This window comes from Vicugna pacos, chromosome 12, assembly GCF_048564905.1.
Source record: "Vicugna pacos chromosome 12, VicPac4, whole genome shotgun sequence".
Classification (NCBI taxonomy): Eukaryota; Metazoa; Chordata; class Mammalia; order Artiodactyla; family Camelidae; genus Vicugna; species Vicugna pacos.
The window spans coordinates 45,025,328-45,052,016 of NC_132998.1; the positions used below are offsets into that span (position 1 = coordinate 45,025,328).

Sequence of the window (26,689 nt, forward strand, 5' to 3'; positions counted from 1 at the left end):
ACTGTTAAAAATCATTGCCCCTGTAGTTAGCCTGTATAGATTTGAAAAACTTATTAGTTGTGTAACCTTTGTCAAGTCATTTAAACTCTTTGAAGACTCAGTTTCATCATCTTTAAAGTGGTGAAAATAGTAACAGCTAAAAGAGCTGGGATGCTTTTTAATGAGGCAATGGCGCTCTTAGCATGGCATCTGATAAATGCTCAATAAATGCGAATAATTATGTTACCCAACCATGGTCTTAGGAGAGACTTACCTAGTATGCACTAAAAAACAAAATACAATTTTCACAATGTAAAATACTCAGACTTATTGTCACCCTATAAAATTTACACCTACAACCCCTGTATGTTGTCATTTTAACACATTAATTCTCTGAATTCTTCCTCTTGTTCTCTGGATCGACATCCTTTCCTACTGCTTTGACTTGAAGTCAAAGAGCATGTCATAGCCTCTGGATTCCATACACCAGCTTCAGTGTGTTGCTTTGTGCATATTTTGCATGCAATATATGTTTGTTAACTAAATTGTCTTTGTCATTTGGATGCCCTACTAGACTCTGAAGTCTTTGAAAGCTGTGACCTTGACTTATTCAACATCACACTCTCCATGTCCAGCACAGTGCCTCAGTCACAAAAGATGCTCAGTCATTCTCACTTAAAGGAATTAATTGTGCGGTTCAAGGAAAATTCACTTTTGGGCTGGACTATGCTCAAAGTAAAAGTGTAGATATTTTCCCCCTTTTTTTAATTTTAAAGAATGACTACATAGGACTCTTTCTAGCTTCCATAAGAAAGATTTATACAATTGGTTTTGTGTGTTTCCTGCTTCTTCTCTGCCTCCCAGGAAATTTACCCTGTAAAGTTGCCAAGGAAACACTAACAGCTTAAGTCTGGTAGAGGAGGAAGATGCCTCATTAATAAACTCAGCTTCATTTTTTGGATGCTTGCCTCAAGGAGCTGGTGTTCTGTGATGAAAGATTGTTTCCAATAAGCCTTATGTAAAAAACTGATTTTTTTTAAAAGAAATTTTGTTTTCTGACTGTTACTCATTCCCAGTGCTATGTACCTACACACTATGAAATGTTACATAAAAATAAACATTATTGATTTTTAGTTTAATGTATTTGAACTGTTTATTAATGCTCAGCACATATATTAAAGTTTTCAAGCATTGATTTATTTATTGTAAAATGATTATGGTATCAGGTCTTTAATTTGAAGTATTGGCAGTATTTCACCAGAAGATAAATTTAATGTATTATTTATTATCTATTAAATCACTTTGCATATTTTCCTTCTTAGGAACTAGAAACCCTGGGATATATAGAAATGTATTGCCTCAGGATAAGATGATATAGAGTTGAGTGCCTTTTTTTCCAAGGAGGCTATTTTGTTAGAGATTATACTGGAAAAAATGTACACTGTGCTTGGGGTTTTAACACCTGGGATTTCAAAGCTTCTTTCCAGCATTTGCCAGCTGTTTGATCTTGGGCAAGTCATTCATTAATTTGTTCATTCAAGCATTCTAAAAAGATTTGTTATGCAAACACCATTGCCTTGAGCCATGTTTTCAAAGTGATGCATTTATACAGAAATGAGAAATACTTCATTATTTAAATACTCTGAGCCATATATATATATATATATATATATGATATTACCTGCTTTATTCATTCAGCACCTGTTGGACTCTTGACAATATTGTTCTTTTACCTTACTCCTTTGGGCTTGGGGTGGTGATGACTTCCAGCTGTTGCTAGTCTCTGTGCTTCACCATTCCCCTGGATTCAGTAAACCACCCTTACCTCTATAGCATATCTTCTGATTAAGTGCTCTTTTACATTGTTTTTGAGTTTTCCTTCTGTTTCTGGGTGGAACTTTCACTGATTTTGACAGCTGGTTACATTTGGCTTATTTTTGGAACAGCAATGGAGCCAGTGTGTCTGGGTGGCATGAGAGCGAGAGATAATGGCAAAAGACAAGATCAGTGAGATAGCTGAAGCCAGATCATCACAAGGCATTGTATGGCATAGTAACAAGCTTGTCTTTTATTCTAAGATTAATGGGAAACTGTTGAGGGGTTTGGATCATGGGAGTAATCTGACCTAATCTGCATTTTAAATGGAGAGTTCTGACTGCTATGTGAAGGATATATGGGGATAGGGAGACAAAAACAGATACAGGGACAGTAATTAAGAAGATAATTTTTTACCCCAAGGGAGAATATTGTTGATATGGTCCAAGGGATTAGGATGGTAGAAATGTAGGTGATAAGAAATAGTACAATTCAAGCCATATTTTAAAGATAGAATTGGCAGGATTTGCTGATGGATTTGAACGTGAGAAACTGGGTAAATGGGGATGTCAGAATAGACAGTACTAAGGTGGAAATTTGGAGGAGGGCTTGAGGTGGAACTCAAGTTTGAGTTTGCATTATTAAGACTTAGGTGGCTGTAATACATCCAAGTGGAGATGTGAGTAGGCAGTGTGAATCTCAGAAGATAAGAGGAATTCAGAATTCATTACCATACATGGTGTTTAAAGCCATGGTATTACATAAAATCATACAGAAGGTGAAACTCAATGAAAACTAAGGGAAGAAGTATTTTAGGAAGGATGGAGTGGTTAACTGCGTCGAATGTGCCTTAGAGTAGAGGTCAATAAAAGTGATGATGGAACATTGACAATTGATTCAGCCAATTAGATGTCATTGGCAACCTTTTTAAGAGAGATAGCAATGATAGAGTGGGGACGAAAGCCTGGATCAAGAGGGAATAGAACACAAAGGACATTAGGGGGGAATTTTTCCATAAAAGGGATGAGAGAAATGCTTAATTTTGATATTTTGAATATATGAATTTTGTAAACTTCTCTACAAATAAAAAATATCCCACCATATGTTTTTGAAAGAAATGATTTTTAAATACAATCATTTAATTTAAATGGTTGATATTTTACTCTTTTATATTAATTTCCCTGTAGTAATATACTTTTGATAGATTGTTTAGCACATGAAAATGCTCTCTATATTGAAATATAATCACTTTCCTCCAAAAAATTTCCAAAATAGTCCCAAATTATAAATATGCATAAATCAAATTTTAAAATACTCATAGCTGGTAATAATATTGTAATGCATTAAGTATTTTCATATTATATAAAGTGACTTTTTAAAAGAGTAATACTTGAAAACTTGATGTTAACTGTAAATGCAACTATTAGTTTTAAGATGTTCTGGGTCTTACAGCAAGTTCAATGTTAGGTTCAACTGACTTTTAGAATTTTATGTCCTTCATTTTTAGTATATTTGATACCCAAACTGTCTTAACATCTTTTCCTTGACCATAACTGGCTGATTCTACTCTTTAAGGACAAAAATAAGGATCCAGCGATAGCACTGAGTGAAACCTCAAATCCCAATGCCCTCCTTTTTCCCACCTCCACACAGAGGAAGTAGAACTTACAACATCTGAACTTAATGTCTTACACAGAAAACCACATGATTAATCCCTATAGCTCCATCATTCAAATTGTCTGTCAAATGAAAAATAGGTCAACTTTTAGAGCATGGAGAGGGGGTGCATTTGGGCAGCCAACAGCATCAGTGCAGCACAATGTGGAGTTCATTTTATACAAGAGCTGAGTTGATACTGATACCCATGCTCCAGGTTGCCCTCATATCTCACTCTGCTTAGAGCTCTGGCACTGATTGCTTCTCTCCATCTGTGATTCTACATTCCCAAGTCTTAAGTCTTCCGATTCACAGTCAGCCTTGGATTACCAGGTTTCCATCTCAGGTGCAGTGTTCCCCCATATTAAAAGAGATTGATGCTACACAGCTTGTGTCAAGGACTGGCTAGTAATCCTATTCAGATATTTGACACCTTGGAGAAGGAAATGAAACTTTCATTACCTGAATTTTCTTTTTAAGAAATAAAGTTGATTACATAATTAATGCATTCTAGTTTATTTGGTTCTATGTAGGTAATATCAGCCCATATAAAAGAGGCCGTGTAATGCTGATATTAAGCAGCAAGTCTTCCCTGAGCAGCAGCATGTGGGCAGGTGCCAGACTGGCTTGTCACAAGTCCGTAGATTTGATTAGGAAGGAGACATTAAGTCCAAGTGGATTTAAAGAGTGTATTACATGTACAGCATAAACAGAATCACATGGTGTCAGCTATTCTATAAGGGCCAGGGCTAGGGTGAGACAAGTAAGGTGCTTAGGACACAAAGTTTTAAGGAGTCGTTTAAGTTCAGGATTGTATGAGTGCCAGCCTTGTTTTTGCAGGTGTCTAAGAATAAGATGCCTAAGGTATAAAATTTAAGGAGGCACTCACTCTTAGGATCATGTGAGGACAGGATCAGTACTTGTATGACCCTCAGAATGAGTGCCTCCTTAAATTTTACACCCTAGTAACATTGCTTCTCTAAGTCTAGTCCTGGCCCTGGTCCCTAGTCCCACAGGACAACACTGAGTTGGATGAGCCAGATGACAGACAATAAGAGTGGTGGGCTGCTCTGTTGGGGAGGCGCTCATTCCATACCATCTTAACAGTTTTATATCCTGCTGGTGGATCTGAAGTTGGGAGAGTGAAGCGGAAATTTTTATGCCTCGTTGGTGCAAGGGAGAATGAGAAAACAGCTATGTGGAAGCTCTTCATAAGACTTGCCTACCTTGTCATGTTCCTAGGAGGCTGACAAAACATTCCACCAAGATCTGAGCCAGCCTTCGGTTTAGCTATGCCTACATGGCCACGTGGATATGTGCAAGGTCACCCAGATGCCAGGGTGTAGCTGCTCCTCTACAACTGGTATTAAAAACATAGCTTTGCAGATAGATAGATAGATAGATAGATACATACATACATACATACATACATATTGTGCCCCCCCTACTTAATAGCTATATGATATTGGGTAAGTTATGTAGACCTTTTAACCTGTTAAGTGAGAAAAAAATAGCTACTTTATAAGGTTGTTATAACTACCTTATAAAACTGTCTATAATGTATATAAAGTATTTAAAGAGTGCCTACGTGTAGTAAATGTTCAGTAAGTAGTAATTATTGTATTAGCTTTTAAATCTAAATGAACATGTTGTATAACATAGTTTTAAAAATTCCATAACCTAGTAAAACATCAGAGTTTATTTTAGATGTTTTAATCAAATAAATGATACTATTACAATACTAAGTTTAAAAACTGTATAGGATATCAATGTTTTTACTTTTTAGTGTCTCCCTTTTTGTTACCTATATAAAAAGACGTTTAAATAACAAGATAGAAACACTTGTCAAAGATTTCAGTTATATTTTATAGATAAAATATTCAACAATCATCAAAAAGATTGACTCACTTTTAACAATTTTCAGAGTTTCTGAAGGGATTTATTTCACCTATTAATTTTACAGCATAAATGAATTCATGCTCATTATTCACATCTGAAAATTTCTTTTTTGCATGAAGTGATAGATAAGCGGTGTTTAACTTGGCATCTGTCCACACGCTCTCAACTTACATTCAAAATAGAACATAAACTCAAAAAATTGTTTTTAATTAAAAGAATAAACAGAATAAAAGAATACATCTGTATTCTCTTTAGAGCCCAGTTCATAATTTCTTTAATTCAACATGTTAAAAACCATAAATACCAATGCCTTTTCCATTCATCTTCTAGATTCTATTGTTCCTTTATTCTTCTCAAGACCATGACTATCATGAAAAGCTTAAACTTTTAAAATCTGAGCTTTGGCCCAACTCTTCTGTGATGGCAAGAAATCGTCATGGTAGAATTTTAATAAGATGACAAAATGCATCAAGCAAACTGCTAAGTTTTTTCCTCTGAATTTTCTCTATAATCTCTGATAATATCATGAGTTTCTATTGTTGATAGAATTTCTATGCCTTTATATGAAGAACAAAATGTATTAACTCAAAATGTACTTAACACCTTTTTTTTCCATTTAAAATGTACTTGGAAGAAAACTTTCATATGAATAGGATTTTTGTCTCAGTCATAACAGGAGTGTTATCAAATAATGCAAAGGGCTGTGTGTTTTATTTTCTGTGCATCTAATACTTTAGCCATGTTATTACCAAATCTTGTCAGTTCATTCCATGAAATTCTACAATAAATTTTTAAATTACATTTTATCTTTGAATTCAAAAGTAATACTAATTTTTGCCAATTTGCAAATATGTTTCAGGCTTAATTTTATTATATATGGACATAACTTATTTAGATTACTTAATAGAAATGTTAAAGAACATGTAAGATCAAATGATTTAGGTGGGTTGATTGTTTATGGTATGCATGGTGTTGGAATAAAGAATTTCAACAGGATGGGGAGGGAGGGCCTCTCAAAAACAGACTTTAGAGACGTGTTAATTAGGATTTGAATGTTTGAGAGCCAGAAACTTCAAGTTGGAGGCAGGAAGAACATCTAGTTTCAAACATTGCTCAAATGATAGTGTCAAGGACTTAAGACTACCATTATATCTTCTAGAATCTATATTGCCTTAATTCTCTGGCAGGTTCATAAAACATTTGAAGCAATTTTTATGTTTCTTTTGGAGCTAGAATTGGGGGGAGGGAGGAAGTTCCTCAAAGGGATGCTGGGTAGGGAAAATATTATATACAGTATATCCATTATGGAAAAGACAACTTAATTTTCTTGGCAAGCGTTCCATGTGATTGTCTTATTAATTATAGTCCTTAATAAATGCATGTATCATCACCCATTGAGTACCTGTTCAAAGTCAGCTTCTTCAGGTGGACACTTCCACTACACTATCCCTTTCTTTTTCACTGCCCTACCTTTACTGTTCTTCATATGCTCATTTCAGCCCCACATTTATCGTTAAGATTCCCCATTTTTGAGATACCAGAGAATAACGATGTAATTAAGTCCCAACTGAATCAGTGCATGAGTCTTCTTAATGATATCCAGGTGTTGGCTGATTCTCTGATCATAGATATTTAAATTTCTTTTCCTTCTATCTTTGCTCAATCATCTTTCTTTCATCGTTGATTTCTTGCTGCATCTGTATTTTCCCAGGTTCCTCAACTCTATTCTTTCAGCTAGATGCAAACAGATAAGTGACCAGGGTCACAAGAAAGAAACTTTTTAGCAAAAAAAGTGTAACTTCTCAATGTAGCCTCAAACTGTTATTCAGCTACCTATGAGCAGTTTTTGTTTTTGCTTTTGTTTTGATCTGGGGAGAGTGGGGATGTTTTAAAAATTAAAAGAATTGCCAACATTAAAAATCTGGAATTCTAGCTTCTTTTGAAAAAGTCATATGATTAGTAACCCTGAAACCAAAACCCTACAACTGATAAGGCTGAGTTGTAGTTTTCCCTATAAACAGGGCACTTGCTCTCCAGTTTGTCACAGCATCACCCATTTCTCCATTTATGATACCTTTGTCTTCTCCATTTATGATACCTTTGTCTATTATAGTCATTACTCAGGATGATCTACTGTGGTTGTTGACTCAAAGACTAGAAATCAATCCTTGTAAAAGAATAGCTAATCTACCCATATCTGTTTTATCTTCCATGTATAGTAATAGAATTGCTATAGATAATTAGAATTTTTTGTAGGTTAAACATTTTCCATGGGTTTAATATTTTTGCAAATAATATGTTAAATTGCAGTTTTGTTATTTTTTTTTTCCTGTTCTGCCCTCACTTCAGCACCTTAGAGAATGAAACATCTGCTTTCCCATATAGAGCCATTTTCTTTGCATATTTCAAGAATAATTAGTGTGTGTTTTTAAAATTTATACATTGTACAGAGTTGGAGAAAATATCTAGATTTTTTTAATGCAGCTATTTGTATAGCATTATAGTGTGCAAAATTGTCTCAAACAAAACAAAATGAAACAGAGCAAAACAAAACAAATGTAGCTGAGTGCCCTAACTTTGTAGCTAAAGAAAATATTACACTGTGGGACTGGGAAATTCTCCATGCTGTTGAGTAGCATTTTACAATCAACACCTCTCCCCTTTTCAGGATATCGAATCCCTAACAGGAGGGCTGACTGGTTCTAAGGGGGCTGATCCACCGGTAAGTTAGATTCTTCATTAAATTTAACTATTGATGAGTTAAATTATGTGCATACCAGATCATCAGACAGTTACTTGTATACAATTTGTCATACAGGTAACTTTTGGAAATAGTTTCTTTCAAAACTTTGTAGCTATTGCAGTAACTAATACAAAAATGTGAACTTGCTTTAAGCTGTCATTTGGTGTTTTAAAAAGTTTTAGTAAGTCATAAAATTCATTTCCATATATTGACTCTAACAATAAAAATAAAAGCTTCATTAGAGTATGTATGTACTTTATGTCCTACTGATGTACTACACCAAAAGCTAAAACCTTTTGGAACCTGAGAGTTTAACACTTTAAATATGTGTAAGATTTTGATTGGAATATATTTTCTAGTTACTGACAAAAATTATTTTATCAGCCCATTTTTTCACAGTATTGATTCTTAGTATTGCTGTTTCTTCCATGCTTTACCCAGGAAGCTTCTAGAAAATTAGAGAAAATGCTCTAAAATTTTAAAGGATTATCATTTTTAAGCTATAACAAGATTGATGGTCTAGTGTTGGCATCTTTGTCCTTTCTGTGATGTCTGATTTCAAAAAACATTGAGTAAATCAAGATTCCTGCGATTTCATGCTTGAGGCTCAAACATGAGTTCATGGTATATATTAAAGTAATAAGATTCAATTTATTTCAACAAATAGTCAATGCATAAAATTTTGTTACTGTTTGCTTTGTACTTAGCGCTGTGAGGTTTAGTGTGGAACACGCAGAACCCTGTGTTATCAATTTTTTAGCTATACTTCATCCGGGTATCGAGGTGAAGTACATACTTAGATTAAAATATTGGTGAGATGTTAAAAAGATAACCTTCAGTTGTAGCTCTTTCTCTCCTGTCTCATTTTCATGTGTCTCATGATTCTGTTTAGTCTTCATCAAATTGCTCCTAAACTAGGTGAAACAACACATTTTAGTCCTTTCCCTTCCCTTTATTTTCATTGTCTGAGTTTATGCAGGAAAAAAAAAATGTGTTGTCCTCAGATAGCCGCTTTTATTTAGTCCCAGAACCTATTACATTGCAACATAAGACAAGATGAAATGTCAGTCAGTCCAGCAAGTATACTGTGACAGGATTTATGACCAGCTTTATATGTAGGGTGGTGTAGGTGACTGCTTTTGTGATGTCATTTCACCCTGCTGCCTTGCACTGTGTTTGTGCATAGCATTCAGCTTTTATTAGAAGAATAAAACCGTTTCCTTCAAAATACCTCCCTCACTATTCACTAATTCTTGAAAAAATTCTACAGTCAGAGATGTTTGTTTTAAGAGGATTTATTCCTTGTTCAAAACAAAACACCTCTCTTCTGCAAGTGGACATAAAACTCTTGCCCATTGTTTACCTGTTAAAATAAATTAACAATAAAGGATATGATAGTGTTTATCATATCCTTTCAAGAAGGCATGTTTCTAAACATGGAAGATTAAGTCAGCATAAAGCCTAGTTATTGAAAGAAACCCCTTGCAGGGGTAAAAGGTCACTGAAAGGACAGAGGTTGTCCTGAAGGCAATCTTAGTCAACTTCATTCCCAAGAGCTATAAGTGTGTATATGTGTCTGTATTTTTATACTACATATATGTGGTTTTTTTTCTTTAGACATAATTTCTAATGTTGTGAAGATAAAATTTCTGTCTTGGCCATCCCCTACCATGATGATGGGTATTTTATACTGCTGTCTACATTTTCCTGATTCAATGGTTGTGCATTTGTTTTACAACTTTTTGTAAAGTGAAAGACATCATACAAATGTCAGAGTACATAAGAGCTTAGACAATCTGGGGTGTTAACAGGACACATGTATTTAATGTCTCCCATTGTTAAAGAGCTATCAACAGCATATTACTGAGGGCTACATAATAAAACCACTGTTTAGCCCTCCATAAAGCTTATAAGGTAGTCACAGTATGAAGGTGAAATGGTAATAGTATCTAGAGTTGCTTCAGTCACTTAAGAATAAGACTGAATGAAGCTATTATTTTTGCCCCCAAATTAGAAAACTGAAAGAGTAAATTATGTATAACTTAAGTCCATTTGAGGTTTCATATTATTTTTTCCTTTCTTTGAAAAAGATATTTATAATAGATTATCTAAATACTGTTATTCATTATCCATTTCTAAAGTTATATATTTTATATAAATGTTTACAACTACTAAACCCATTCTGTGATGAAATTTTCATTGGTAGGATATTCAAGGTCCTATAATTTTCACTCATTGAACAGAATCTATAAAGTGTTGAGTGAATGGTCTCTCACAAGGAGGTATAGCTATGGAGTAATTTCTTTACCCATATAATAGAAATATCACATATATCTTTAAATATAAATGGTATATTTAGAACTTGAAATTTTTTCTGTGGGCAGATATAAATATTTCTGAAGCATTAAAAAAAGTGAATTTTACATTTTTTCAAATAGCAAGCATGTATAAAAAGTTGTGTCAAATTTGAAAATGTCATTATAAATAAATTTGCAAATTTGCAAATTTACATGTCTGGTAAGAATAAATTTGAACTCATATGAATATAGTCTGCATTAATATTTTTAACAATAAATGTTAAGTAGGTTTTTTGAAAATTTAGGTAGTCTCAGTTTTAATGCTAATAATGAAAGAGAGAATCACTCATTAATTATATTCAGGGGCCATTCAAGAAGTTTTATAATCGCTTTCTTCTGAAAAGAATTTCAGACACTATGTTTTTAAATTCATAAACTGGAAATCAGTCACTGCTGCAAATAGAACTTACAGACTTTTCTAAATCACATAGTTATCTTAGAAAATAAACTCTTCTATGATTGAGAAAAATATTGCCTGTTATGTTAACTTAAAATCGTCTTTGAAAAATTATATGAAAGATATTCTACATTCTGCATTTATTTTTCATTCACAAAAACTGGATCACAGATTAAGCTCCAGTCTAAAAACATAGCATATATTTACATATAAAATAAAGGGAAAGAAAGATAATTAAACTCTAAAGGGTAAAATATAATTATTAAGTTAAATAGTGCTTTTTAATATACCATTTTGTCACAGTGTATTAAATTTAAACTATTAACATTATTAAAATATCAAAACCTTGTGAAATGTAAGATATCAGGGGTGTCCCAGGTTATCACATTGTCAGGCCATCAGGCCAGCCTTAGGAAGATTAAGGTAAGGTCTAAGTAACTCAGCTTCTGATGGCCAAGCAGATTTTGGATACTGAAAAACAGGTATAAAGCATGAAAAGTTATATTGCTATACCAGCTAAACTGGTATCTAGAGAGCTGTGGATATGCAGGTCTGTGCAGAACCAGCAGTGTGACAGATCATGTCCTGTCTTGAGCCCATGAGCCAGTGTCATAGAGGTGTTGGCCAACCCTTGGCCTGGAGCCAGGATTTGTCCCAGACTGTAAGCTAGGTCTAAGTCTGCAGGTGGGATTTAGTAGCATAGCTTGGCCAGAAAAGTTAAGTTTAGTGACACAGACCCAAGCAGACTAATGTGCACAAGGAGGGGAGTTTCCCTTTGTATTGGTTTAAGAAAGTTTCTGATTATTTATAAACTGATATAAACTAGCTATTCACTGTCTTACTATTTCTGATTCTTTTTAAGGGTTAATATAGACAAAATCTATTAAGGAGTTATGTGGGACAAATTCTAGACTATATGAAACAAATTTCTGAACACGTTGGTCAAATGTCAGAGTGTCCTGTTATTTCAGAGTGCTGTTATCAGTGTTTGAATTCAGTCCACCTCATTGCCTCATCCAGAACTTAGAGCAAGAATGCCACTGGGGCTATTCAGTTCCTCTCTTGTTTTTCTTTCTGTTTGTTACCTCAGAGTAATAAGATAAATTTGGTTCCTACACATCTTAGCATTTTGATTATTCTAAGTTTCCTTTATTCAAATGATAATGGTTCTCCTCATTTCTAGAGTGTGGTGAATAAGTGAACACCGATTTAGTCCATATCCTTGGGCTTGACATGCACGCTGTCCTGAACATTCTCCAGCTCTGTTAATTTTTTTCCCCACTGAGGAAACAGAATTGTACATTCCGTATTTTTGTACTTTCTGTTCTCATTTTAATGGTCTTCCTGATGGTTCTTAGCAAGTTGAGTAAACACTCCACAGAATTTAAAACAAATTCAATTTCCTGAGAGTGCTGTTTAGACCAGGTTATATATTTTTCAAATTGTGAACAGCATGAAAAAGTCGAAGTCTCCAAAACTGATTTTAATTTGCTTATTCAAAAAAGGTCAATGTTCTACACACTTGCTTCAAAAGATAAGGGGATTAAAAAAATGTGAATCTGAAATGTTATCTAATTTAATCTCTTTCAACCTGACTGTCATATTTGTGTATTACTTGCTTTCATTCTCCAATTTGTTTAGTCAGAATTCAGTGTTATGTTTGAGTGTACACTGTGTGCTACACATTTAGTTAGGTTTTGGAAATACAGTGGTAAACAATTCAGTTTCTCCTTTCAGAATATAGTGGAGCAGACAGGTTGGTAAAAAGTAATTACAGTGTAATATAAGCACAGGATGAGATGAAAGTGAGAGAGAAGGTCACATAACCCAACTGGTGAGAACGGAAAGAGTCTGGAGGATCAAACAAGGCAAATAAAATAAATTAATGTTTAGTTGTAGGACGAGTTGAAGTTTGTCAGCTGAGGAAGGTGAAGCCTGTCATCTTAAACAAGGAAATAGTGTATGCATAAGTCAAAAAATGAGAAAATAACTCAGAGTGGCTAGAGGATTGAAAGTAGCGGTGAGATAGAGAAAAAAGTTTAAACCAGAGGAAGAGATAAGAAATTTCATAGAAAAAAAAATTGTGATGTATACTAAAGACTGTGAGGATCCATCAAAGTCTTTAAAAAGGAGAGTCATTTAATCTGCCCTGTCCCTTAGAAACATTTTCCTGGCTCTATTGACGAGTGATTGAGGTAAAAGTCCAAGCAGGGAAACCAGTGAAAAGGACTCTTGTAGTCATCCAAAGGAGAGGTGATGAAAATAATGATGGTGACCTTTTTTTTTTTTTCCCCAGTCCCACTGCATTATAAAACTCATTGAATTAGTATCTCAGCAGAAAGTCAACATTGTATTTTGAGTAAAACATTAAATTTTTAGTATGAGCCTATCAAGTGACAGTGAGAATAGAGAGGAATGGACTGCTTCATGAGCAATACACAAGAATAGGGGTTTTTTTGGAGGAAGGAGAATGAGACTTTTTTAAAAACTCAAGGCTGATTTTTGAACTTTCTAGTTTGGCAACTGAGTAATGAATAATGAATGAAGAAGAAGAATTTTAATAATAATTTTAATAGGTCTTCAGGTGGAACAAATTGAAGCTTTCAATAAATAAGAGAGTAAAAGATGTGAAATGGAACTTCTATTGCTGATTCAAAATTGTACTTAGAGCCTCAAAGCTTGGTACCATTGATGATAAGCATCATCTCTACCTTCTGAGGAGGAGTGCTAGACATACCACAGATTTACGAATTAACAATGAGAGTAGTATCAGTCCTGCTGCTATGAATCACCACCTTGAGCCTCTCTCAGTGAAGATCAGAAAGGGCTCATTGGCAGAGTTTCAGCTGGTAGAGAGTGGTGCAGTAAAAAACCTTACGCTTCTCCTAAGTCAGATGAGGGTGGACCCAAAGCAGTGACTCATAGAAGAAGGCAGTGGTATCCCCAGTGTTTGGGTATTTATTCAGCAGGTCTGTCAGTGGGTGATTCCATGGAATATATGTAAGACTAGGGGAGAAAGAAATTAATGTGTATCCCTTCGAGTCTGGGGATGCACATAACAACTGAATCAGATGTTTGCTTCCTATATGCCAGTGTGGGTAGGGGATAGGGAAGAAAGGACTCAACAACTTCATTTTAATCAATTAATTTATTAATTTTTTAACTTGTCAAAATAGGTACTTAAAATATTGGTGCCATAAATAAGTAACCAAAATAATGAAAGATGGTTTATATGCAGGGATTTTATCATGAAAGACATGTAATGCTTAGCACATATGATACCAAAAGATTTCCATGTTAGGTTATTTCCTATTCATTAATGCATTACTGATTAGAACTATTTAAGTATCTGTATTTCAACATAAACTACTGAATTAGAGGGCACATTCCAAATATGGCTTCCTACATTCAAAAATTTAAATTATGTTAAACATGAAAGTGAGCAAAGAGATATAAATTATAGACTAACATCTGAAGGTTGGGTTTAGAGTAACACTGAATATGGAAGCATTTTTGAGATTTCTCAGCATATTGTTTCACTCGTGATCAATATGATAGGAAATATTTTAGAAATGATTCACCAGTATAGGTGAATTATTTGGGAAGCTGAGAGTAATAACTCCTTGTTAGAAATAGAGTATTACTTGTTACTTATTGTCAGTTTTTAATCAATCTATAAGAATAAAGTTACTTGAAAGTTTTTGAGGGAAAATCATTATGTTAATTAAAAATTACATAATAAGCAAAATAAATTAGGAACTTGCATTATTGCAAAGATACATTATTTTTGTTAATAATGATAATACTACATTGAACTATATATTAATATATACTCAGTTTTCAGATCATATAAAGTTTAATATGAGTTATTTTAACTATCTTTGCTCCTCAAAATCCCTATTATAATTTTGTCCTAAATAGTAATATAATTTCAACTACAGACATTGTACATATTTGTATTTTGTTCTTTTTTCCCACCTTCTTTTCTATTTCTGTTCATTTTTATTATACATGAGTTTGCTTGTTTGTATATATATGTGTATTTATATATAGCATATATAAGCATATTTAAGGATAAAACATATATGTAATTATTTTATATATATTTACATATACATTTCATCCTACAAAAAATAAGGCAGATTTATTTAGTTTCTTCACTAAACAAGAGGCTGGTTTCTAATTAAACTGTTCGTATCCAACATAATAAAGTGGACTATTTTTATTCTTGATCAAAGATGCTTATAATTTAGGATGTCTATCTGAAAAGACAGATGGATGAATACAGCTTTGTACATATAATTGCTCATTAAAATGTCAAAAATATAAAGTAAGAATAAAGGTTTATTGGTGTACATAGTACTATTCTGGGTACCTTAGCAAAAAATGAAAGACATAAATTCAATGCTATAGATTTTTATACTCTAACTAGCTAGCATTTGTTTCTTCTAAAATATGATAAGTGCAAAAAATGGGTATATAAATACGTAATTACATATGTATTATATGGTAATAACCATAGTAAGTGTGTTTGGAGGGATTTGAATTTGTTTGGGGGGAAGACTTGTTTTGAAAGGTGAATGTTGAACCAGGTCTTCAAGATCTAACTTGCATTAAATTAAAACCTTTATTCTGGATGGAAAGAAATCAAGGGTCTTTCCTTACCTTGTATCCAAAGTATTTCAATTCTGTCAACTTTAGCAACTGGTAAAACTGGCTGCTGCAACTTAAAGTACATCAGTCGAAATTTAATTGCTGAAGTTACTTAGAATATAAAATTAAATCTAGTTTGAGGATATCTATTTAAAAAGTAAAGGTGGGTTATTTCTTTCTAAAATCGCAGAAACCCTCCATGTGCCTGTGCAACTTAACAGCTAGACACCTATGCAGCCTCAATGAGATTAGGCTGTGGGCCAGTGCTTATTTGGCTATTCCAGAAAACAGTCATGACTGCACCCAGTGGGCCCTCAAAGAAGGAGGGTCTGATGGCCCATTCCCACATAGCCTGAGGTAGCAGGACTGGCACAGATCTAAGGCTGCTGCCGCTGCTTTTCCTGAGATCCCAATGAGGTGATGCTGTACCTCCTTTGGAGAAATGAGGAAGAAACTAGTGTTCTGAAGATTTGCCCCTTTCTGCCATTTGTATTCATCAAAGTGTGACTGGGTAAGACACTGCAAACTTCTGTGGATTGGGATCCTCCTCTTCTTCCTCTTTGGGCTTCCAGAGAATGCAACATTAGGGCTTACTTTCCTCTAGCCCTACCTAAGAATGTGAGTTTCTCTGTGAAGGAACACTTATATCTGGAAGGTAAACAATTTACTCTAGCTAATTCTCAGCAACTAGATTGTCTTTTTCAAATGCACACTCAGGGAAACATGAATCCTCAAAATGTAAATGCTGAAATTACATGCATATTCTGTTTTTCACTTAGCATTAATTATAACCACTACAGGCACTTTAAAAAGGAATCTGATTTTATATTCATAATGAAGTTGAGATTATGCAGAATTCTACTTTCAGTTAGAATCTATGTTGTTTCAAGAATACCACATAACAAGAATATGCCTTAAAGATTTTATGATATGCTATTAAATTATTTTTCAAAAGATATTTGAAGCTATTGAAGCATATTTATAATGTAATTAGTGTTATAGGAAAAGTGGAACAGTTACAATATTAAAATTTTAATATTTCACCAAAAGCATTCATCAAGCTTGAAAGCTGCAAAATCATCTTCTGGCTATATAACAAATTCTCTAGATATTCTTATTCTTATATTTTACAACTAGGAACCATTTATACTTTTATTGGAGTGTGGTAGAAAGCATTTTGGTAATGCTAGTTATTTTTTCCATTTTTACTTTTCCTCATCATAGATTAAAATGGGTAATCCATATGAGTGACTCTTTTTCTTCTATGGATAACACTTTTTGAAAACAAATTTAAAACCTCCTTGATATTCCTATACAAAAACACTGAGTTTTGTTTAAATTACATCACCATTCCCTAAAAGGCCAGGAAATTCATTGAAATTTGACATTACAACCAAAATCATTATTCTAACTTTTAAATAAAGGTATATAAGTAATTGCATGAAATACAAGTTGAAAGATAGTCAATGTGAAATAAAGATTGTCTGAATGATTTTTTTAACATTTTTTATTGAGTTATAGTCATTTTACAATGTTGTGTCAAATTCCAGTATACAGCACAATTTTTCAGTTATACATGAACATACATATATTCATTGTCACATTTTTTTTTTTTGCTGTGAGCTACCATAATATCTTGTATATATTTCCCTGTGTTATACAGTATAATCTTGTTTATCTATTCTACATTTTGAAATCCCAGTCTGTCCCTTTCCACCCCCACCCCCTAGGCAACCACAAGTTTGTGTTCTATGTCTATGAGTCTGTTTCTGTTTTGCATTTATGTTTTGTTTTGTTTTTGTTTTTGTTTTTGATTTTTTGAATCCACATATTAGCGGTCTCATATGATATTCTTCTTTCTCTTTCTGGCTTACTTCACTTAGAATGACATTCTCCAGGAACATCCATGTTGCTGCAAATGGCATTATGTTGTCGGTTTTTATGGCTGAATAGTATTCCATTGTATAAATATACCACCTCTTCTTTATCCTGTCATCTGTTGATGGACATTTAGGCTGTTTCCATGTCTTTTTTTTTTAATGTCTGTATTTTTTTTTAACATTTTTTATTGATTTATAATAATTTTACAATGTGTCAAATTCCAGTATAGAGCACAATTTTTCAGTTATACATGAACTTATATATATTCATTGTCACATTTTTTTCTCTGTGAGCTACCATAAGATCTTGTATATATTTCCCTGTGCTATACAGTATAATCTTGTTTATCTTCTACATTTTGAAATCCCAGTCTATCCCTTCCCACCCCCCCACCCCCTTGGCAACCACAAGTTTGAATTCTATGTCTTTGAGTCTATTTCTGTTTTGTATTTATGTTTTGTTTGTTTGTTTTTTATTTTAGATTCCACATATTAGTGATCTCATATGGTATTTTTCTTTCTCTTTCTGGCTTACTTCACTCAGAATGACATTCTCTAGGAGCATCCATGTTGCTGCAAATGGCGTTATGTTGTCGGTTTTTATGGCTGAATAGTATTCCATTGTATAAATATACCACCTCTTCTTTATCCAGTCTCTGTTGATGGACATTTAGGCTGTTTCCATGTCTTGGCTATTGTAACTAGTGCTGCTATGAACATTGGGGTGCAGATGTCTTTTTGAAGTACGGTTCCTTCTGGATATATGCCCAGGAGCAGGATTCCTGGGTTATATGGTAAGTCTATTCCTAGTCTTTTGAGGAATCTCCATACTGTTTTCCACAGTGGCTGCACCAACTGCATTCCCACCAGCAGTGTAGGAGGGTTCCCTTTTCTCCACAGCCTCTCCAGCATTTATCATTTGTGGACTTTTCACTGATGACCATTCTGACTGATGTGAGGTGATACCTCATTGTAGTTTTGATTTGCATTTCTCTGATAATTAGTGATATTGAGCATTTTTTCATGTGCCTTTTGATCATTTGTATTTCTTCCTTGGAAAATTGCTTGTTTAGGTCTTCTGCCCATTTTTGGATTGGGTTTGTTTCTTTCTTATTAAGTTGTATGAACTGCTTATATATTCTGGAGATCAAGCCTTTGTCGGTTTCATTGGCAAAAATTTTTTCCCATTCCGTAGGTTGTCACTTTGTTTTACTTATGGTTTCCTTTGCTCTGCAGAAGCTTGTAAGTTTCATTAGATCCCATTTGTTTATTCTTGCTTTTATTTCTATTGCTTGAGTAGACTGTTCTAGGAGAACATTTTTGAGATGTATGTCAGATAATGTTTTGCCTATATTTTCTTCTAGGAGGTTTGTTGTATCTTGTCTTATGTTTAAGTCTTTGATCCATTTTGAGTTGATTTTTATGTATGGTATAAGCTTCACTGATTGACATGCTGCTGTCCAGATTTCCCAACACCATTTGCTGAAGAGACTGTCTTTATTCCATTGTATATTCTTGCCTCCTTTATTGAAGATTAGTTGACGAAAAGTCTGTGGGTTCATTTCTGGGCTCTCTATTCTGTTCCATTGGTCTATATGTCTGTTTTTGTACCAATACCACGCTGTCTTGATGATTATAGCTCTATAGTCTTGTCTGAAGTCTGGGAGAGTTATTCCTCCAGCCTCTTTCTTTTTCTTCAGTAATGTTTGGCAATTCTAGGTCTTTTGTGGCTCCTTATAAATTTTATTATGATTTGTTCTAGTTCTGTGAAAGACTGTCTGAATGATTTTTTAAAAACTTTGTGTAGTTTATGAAAGAAATCTAAAATGTGGAAATAAAGACTGAAACTAAAATGATATGAAAGATATACTGTATAATACTAGTTAAAAAAATAAAAGCACATGCAGCTACATTAACATCAGAAAGTGTATTGTTTCAGAAAAAATATTAAATATAAAAAGAGAGATACTGAAATATAAAAAAAAGGAAGAATGAAATTTTACATGCTTGTGTTCCTAATAGCAAACACTTAAAATATAGGAGATAAAAGTTAACAGAAATAAAAGGAGACTAAAAATACCCGCAGTCATGGTGGAACATTTTAATACTTCTCTCAATACCTGACTGAACAGGAAGAAAAAATCTTTAAAGATAATGATAATTTGAGCAATGTGATAAACAAGCATGTCCTCCATGATATATAATCTTGCATTTTATTTCTAAAAATTGCCCAAATATGGGTTATACAAGAAGACAATAAATTTCAAAGACCTGAAATCATACAGAATATGTTCTCTTACATCAGAGTTCAGATGGAAATTAATACAAAAAATGAAATTAAAAGATGATAAATAGAAAGTACTGAAGTGTTGGGAAAATATGCCTTATACTTCTACTTAATTCATTGGTGAGAGAGTTCAAAATAAAAAATAAGAAAAAAAAGTCAAATTCAATGATACTGGAATACTACATCTTGAAAGATGTAGGATGTGGTTTAAGCCCCACTTAGAAATGTATAGCATTAATTTATATTAGAAAAAATGAAAGCTCAAAAAATCAATGATCTAAGCATCATCTCAAGAAGCTAGGAAAATAGAACAAATAAAACCTAAGATATAGAAAGAAGGGAAAAATGAAGCTAGCAGCAAAAATTAATAAAATAGAAATATTTAATACAGAGTATAAATAAAGCTAAATGTTTTTTTTAAAAAGTTAACTGATAAATCTCTGAGGGGTTGGTAAAATTTAAAATAATGAGGATATTCTGAACACAGTTTATGCTGATGAATTTTTAAAAAGTAGATGAAATGAGGAAGTTCCTAGGAAAACATACCTTTACCAAGATAACGCAGAAAATAAAAAGTGCAAAAAATACTTCAGATGAAAGAAATGAAATCTTCAATTAAAGATTTTCTCACAAAGAAAATTCTAGAACCAGATGGCTTCACCAGTGAATTCTACAATCATTTAAGGAAGGGATTATACCAACTATTAAAAGCTCTAAAAGACAATTAAAACGAAGAAGCACTTCTCAAGTTGTTTAATGAGATGCATTAGTTTGCTTTTGCTGTGTAACAAATTACCACAATCTAAGAGACTGAAAGCAACACATTTACTGTCTCAGTTTCTGTGGGTCAGGAGTCTGAAAATAGCTTACTTGGGTCCTCTGCTAAGCATTTTAACTGGCTGCAATCAAGGTGTGGGCCAGGTGGCATTTTGATCTGGAGCTCAAGGTCCCCTTTCAAGCTCCCGTGATTAGTGGTATGTATGTCTACGTATACATGTATGTGTGTGTGCTTGTGTATGTACACATATATACACATACCTATATAATAATGGGAATGAATTATCATTACCTTTGCCATATTCTATTTAGTTGGAAGCAAATCACAAGCCCTACCCATTGTCAAAGGGAGGAGTTTACGGAAGGGTTGAACATGGAAGCCATCTTTGGGTCTGTTTGCCACATGAGGCAAAAAAATATCTTGAAGCAAAGCCTGAAATATTAACCTACAATGTTAGTTAATTAAGTGAACCAATGAGTAAGGATATGACATCAGGACCTAGTTGGCTTTCTTCCAGAAATGCAAGATTATTTTTACTTTTACAGTTAAGTGAATGTAATTCTCCATGTTAATAGGGAAAAAATTCTTATGATTATCTACATAGATGCAGACAAAATACAGATAAAATTCAGCATTTGTTTATAATGATATTTTATATCATATAATAATAATATAATTATTTAACATTGTAATTATTTAATATCATAACATATTAATAATATAATGAATATTTTTAATGGTAAAATGTCAACATTCTAGGAATAAAAGTGAACTTCCTTATTAATTAGTCAATGTCATTATTTTATTCAAATATTCATTGAGCAACTAATATTTGCCAGGAGCTCAACTATTTTCCCTGTTCACTCACACTCACGAGGATGTCTTCCTTTAAAATACTGGCAGGTCTCCATGCACATTCACTGTACAGAGAAGATTACTCTTCACTTATCAAAATACTTACACATCAAAAGTACACACAAAGTACTCTACGCTTAACATAATGTACAGCTGGATTTATTTCTATTTTTTCCTAAAAAAAACTAATAAATTTTTTTCTCCTACCCTTGTTTTTATTTCCTTCCTTTTTATTTAACCAAACATAGAAACTCTTTCAGATGTTTCTGTATTTAACAGCTGTAGATGTGTCTAACTTTCAAAATTCATTTAATATAATTACTTCCTTTTAATGGCTAGATCACATACACTAACTTCTCAACTAACCATACTAAATTAATGAAATAAAAAATCATCAAGGAAATGTAACTTTCACCCTAACTTGATTTTGTAAAAGTGGAAAGAAGAATAGATTATTAAAATTAAATTATGTAATATATATTTCCCAGATAATTAAGAATATGAAAAAAATTTCAAACATGAATGTATTTATGCGTATTTAAAGTTGTTTTGGGAAAATATAAAAAATAGTGTTACACTCATTATATAGAAAGATAAACCAGCACCAGAATGAAGATTTAAAAAGTAATCATCTTTTTGTTCATCAATGATACTGGCCTATAGTTTTCTTTTTTAGCTGTGTCTTTGTCTGTCTTTGATATCAGGGTGATGGTGGCTTCAAAGAATGAGTTTGGGAGTATTCCCTCCTCTTCAATCTTTTGGAAGAGTTTGAGAAGGATCAATATGAGCTCTTCTTGGTATGTTTGATAGAATTCCCCAGTGAAGCTATATGATCCTGGACTTCTGTTTGCAGGGATTTTTTTTTATTACTGATTCTATTTCACTTCTAGTGACTGGTCGATTCAAATGATCTGTTTTTTCTTGATTCAATTTTGGTGGACTAGAGATTGTTATTCTAAGTGAAATAAGCCAGAAAGAGAAATAAAAATACCATATGATACCACTTGTATGTTAATCTTAAAAGCAAACAAAAAAACAGACAGACAAACTTATTTGCAAAACAGAAACAGACTCTCAGACATAGAGAACAAATTTATGGTTACTGGGGAGGTGGTTGGGATGGGATAAATTGGGAGTTAGAGATTTGCAGATACTATCTGATATATATAGAATAGACAAACAACAAGTTCCCTCTGCTATATCTTGTAGTAACTTAAGGTGAAAAAGAATATGAAAACGAATATATGTGTGTTCATGTATGACTTAAGCATTGTGCTGTACATGAGAAAATGACATTATAAACTGACTATACTTCAATAAAAATATATATTTTTTAAAAAGGAACTACTAAGAATGAAAGACAAGTTCAAGGAAACTATACTTAAGGAAGTGACTTTAAAAAGATCAGCTACCTGAAGAGTAGATGATGAATGATCTAGGCAGATATAGTAAGACGAGGAGTGTAGTTGGTTAAATAGTGTCCCCCCAGAATTCATATTTACCCAGAACCTTTGAATGTGACCTTATTTAGAAATACAATCTTTGTAGATATAATTAGTTTGGGATCTTGAGAGGAAGTCATCCCAGATTTAAGATGGACTCTAAATCCAATGACTGGTGTCCTTATAAGAAGAGGAGAACACATAGACACATAAAGGAGAATGTCATGTAAAAATGGAAACAGGGATTGGAATCATGCAACTATATATCAAAGAATGCAAAGAATTGCTAACAATCACTAGAGGCTAGGAGAGAGGCATGGAATGGACTCTCCATCAGAGTTTCCAGAAAGAATCAAACCTGCCCAACTTGATTTCAGACTTCTGGCACCTAGAACTATAAGTGAATATATTTCTGGTTTAAAGCTACCAAGTTTTTGGTAATTTATTATAGTACCCTTAGGATACTAAGACAGAGATCAAATGACATAAAAGTGGCCAAAGTTTAGTGAGCTGAAGGCAAAGTAAATTTGCTTGGATTATTAAATTAATAATATGCTGGATGCTGTTAAAAATTGAGTAGAATAGGACAAGAATTGAAGAGGTAGACTACCATAAGAGTCTAGGTAAGAGATGGTGGGAGTTTGGCATAGAGTGGTGGCAACAGATAAGTAAAGCAGGTTGAGATATATTTTAAAATTAGAATTGATGACTTACTTATGTATTGGAAGTGCATGTTGAGGACGATTGAAAATGCCTTTCCAAGTTTTGAGCTGAGTTACTGGATGATGTTCATGACATTTACCAAAACAGAGAACACAAGGAAGAGAAAAATTTGGGAGCGAGGAATGAGAATGTTATTTAGTTTGACATATGTGAGTTCTTTACATGGATTGAGATTTATATTTCAGGGACTCCAGTATGTAAATAATATTTAAGGGGATGGGAATAGTTAAGGTCATCTAGGGAGAGAGTTAGAAAAAGTCCAAGCCAGCACTGAAGCGAATTAGAGGTAAATAAGCGATACAGGACATTAAATAAGGAGCTTCCTGTTGGAAAGTTTATGAATGTTATGTTATAGAGGGAAACAGAGGTAAATGGGGAACCAAGTTCTATTGCCTCACTGTAGTAGTGGCTGTAACAGACTTACTTGTATGTAAACAAAGGACTCATGAGTCAAATGATTTGAAGTTCAAGATTGTTTGCCTATCATCTTGAGAAAAGTTTTTCTCAGCAATACATTCAGAGTAAGTCTGGCATTTGTATGATTTTAGTCTTTATGCTACTGTTTTATTTTGTTTGTTTGTTTACTATTTAAGATGGAATAAGGAATTCTGAAACAAATTGCCAATGACTTTTTTTGTAAACACACTAACCTAGTTCACGTTGCTTTTGATAGCTTTGATGAGCAATAAACCTCAGTAGCATTCTGTTATTAATTTCACAGCTAGATCAAATAGTATAACTAAAAAAACGCTTCTATGTAAAATTCAAGTAGAGGAAAAGGAGGTTATAACCTATAGCCAATCCAAAGTTTGATTCATCTATATGGTAGAACTGGTCTTTCACAGTCTATTTTTATACTCTTAGAACTATAGAACTCAAATTGACCTGACAAACTGTATGGCTGTATACTTTACAAAGAAGGTAATCAAGATTCAGAAAGGCAAATAATCTGCTTGTGGTCATATCTTGTTGGTGGCAGAAGTGAAAGTAAGATCACTGGTTTTCTTTTGTCTGGTCAAAACTGTAACTGTGGTAACTCCTCTTTGGAATTAATCACAAGGGGATGCTATCTTCAGAAGGCAATAATAGTTTCACTGAGGGAATGAACAAAAGACAGTATTTATTAAGTACTGTGATTATATGAGATAGAAATAAAGTCTTAAGAAATGATCCTAGGGTTTAATCCCAATTTTATCACTTTAATAAGTGCTTTGATTTTAGACAAGCTACTTATTCTCACAGAGCATCAGTTTCCTCATCTATAAAATTAAACCTGCATTTCACTATTATGTGAGGATTTAGGATAATCCTTTAGTAACTATAATTAAGATTCTGAGCGTCTTGTAGCCATCAGTCCTAACATCATTAAAGTAAGACAATTTTGAATCATCACCTTGGAAGCTTGCCTTGAGAAGAAGAATCAAGTAGAGGGAAGTAAGAGAAAATAATGAGAAAAGAGAGAAAAGAAAATAGCATTTTAAAGTTCTAGTCATACAACATTGATACATTGACTATCTTTTTGACGTGTTTTGAAAAAATGTTTTAAATTTTCCCTACAACAGGAATAAATCTCAACCACCTATCTTAACAAATTACTTTTTTCCCAACTCTCTTGGTTTTCACCTGTATTATTGTTCTCCTGTCTCTCCTAGCTCCTTTAACCTTTAACCTTAGGGACCTTTAACCTTCAGATATTCTTCCTTCCTCCAGCAAGCTCTTCCTTTCCACTGACTCCCTTTCTATATTTCAATTAGCTTTTGCGCTTAACACCCTTTTTTTCAAGATGATATCTTTTCTATGTTGGCTCTCTAACTCCTCTGCACAACTAGAGTAATTAAACTAGTACTTAATGCCTCCTACTACAGTTTCTTAGCACATTCTCTCCTTCATTTTCTGTGAAATTATTTCTACTCCCCAACTATAACAAAATGTTTGAAAATTATATTTGGAACTGTAATAATTGACTCCAGTGACCTAATTTCATTCTCCATTTTCCTTGCTCGCTCTTTTGCACTTGATACTGCTCAGTCCTTGCCGCAAAAGACTCCTTTCTCCCACTGTATCCAAGTGAGCATGTCCTAAAATTCAGTCCTTGGTCACATGCTTCTCTCTGTACACACATCTTTACAGTGGTCAAGAACTAGCGTAGCTTACCCGACATGTAGCTAAATCAAAAATCTCTGGCTCCAGGCCTAAAGTCACTTTTGATCACTAATCTTCCTCTTGAAGTTAAAGAGAAATACTTGTTTAAGGAATATTGAAGAGTTTTCTTAACTTATGCCCTATCCTTCCCCTTACTAATCATTCCTGATTACCAAATCTAGTAGCTTTCTCTGTAGATGATCATAGTGTGTGAAAATAAAGACACACTTTATATGGTTCGGACTTCCCAAACAATGCTGAAAGGAAACGATGAGCCGGACGTCCTTATCTTGTTCCTGGTGCTAGGGGGAGAAAAGTCATTATTCTATTAGGAAGGATGTTAGTTATATGATTTTCTTCTTTTTTATCTTACTTTAATAAAGTTTCCCTTTCAAATTGAGGAAGATCTTTTTTTATTTCTAGTTGTCTAAGATTTATTGTCATGAATTAATTTGAATTTTATTAAATTATTTTTGACTTTCTATTGATTGAGAAAATTATGTGATTTTTTCTAGTGAATTATATAAATTGATTTTAATTGTTGAATAAACTTATTTTTGTACTAACATACTGGGTCATGAGGTATTATACTTTTTATACAATCTTGGATAAATGTATTTTCATTAGTTATAGGATTCTAGATTTAAATTTCCCCTCTGTCATTAAAGGTGTTGCTCCATTGTCTCCTAAGTTAAATATTTTCTGACAGGAATTCTCCTTTAATATTTAATCACAGTTGCTCTGTATATAATGTATTTTTCTTTCTAAGTGTGCCTTCAAGAGTTTTTCCTCATCTTTGGTTTTTAGTTTTACTATGATTTACCTATTCATGTATTCCCTCTTATTTCTTTCTTGAAGTTCTCTGAACTTCTTGAATATGTAATTTTCCCCCATTTATTTTTGGAAAATTTACATATATTTTAGACTACTTGATAATGTCTTAACAGCTTTAGGATGTTCTGTTGTTTGTTTTTCCATCCTTTTTTCTCTCCATGTTTCAGTGTGTATAACTTCCGTTTACCTATCTTCAAGTTCTCTGGTTTGCTGCTGTCCAGTCAGCAACCAAGCCCATCAAAGGAATTT

The 26,689-nt window shown here is 33.3% G+C and overlaps 1 protein-coding gene across 2 annotated transcripts in view; it reads left to right on the forward strand.

Moving 5' to 3' along the window:
- The window catches only part of PPFIA2 (PTPRF interacting protein alpha 2), a 391,656-nt gene that overhangs the window by 64,455 nt on the left and 300,512 nt on the right, over window positions 1–26,689 (forward strand). For both annotated transcript variants that reach the window (XM_072973329.1, XM_006197860.4), the window contains exon 3: window positions 8,018–8,071. In XM_072973329.1, coding sequence (XP_072829430.1) covers window positions 8,018–8,071 — 54 coding nt within the window. The remainder of the gene's footprint in view (window positions 1–8,017; window positions 8,072–26,689) is intronic.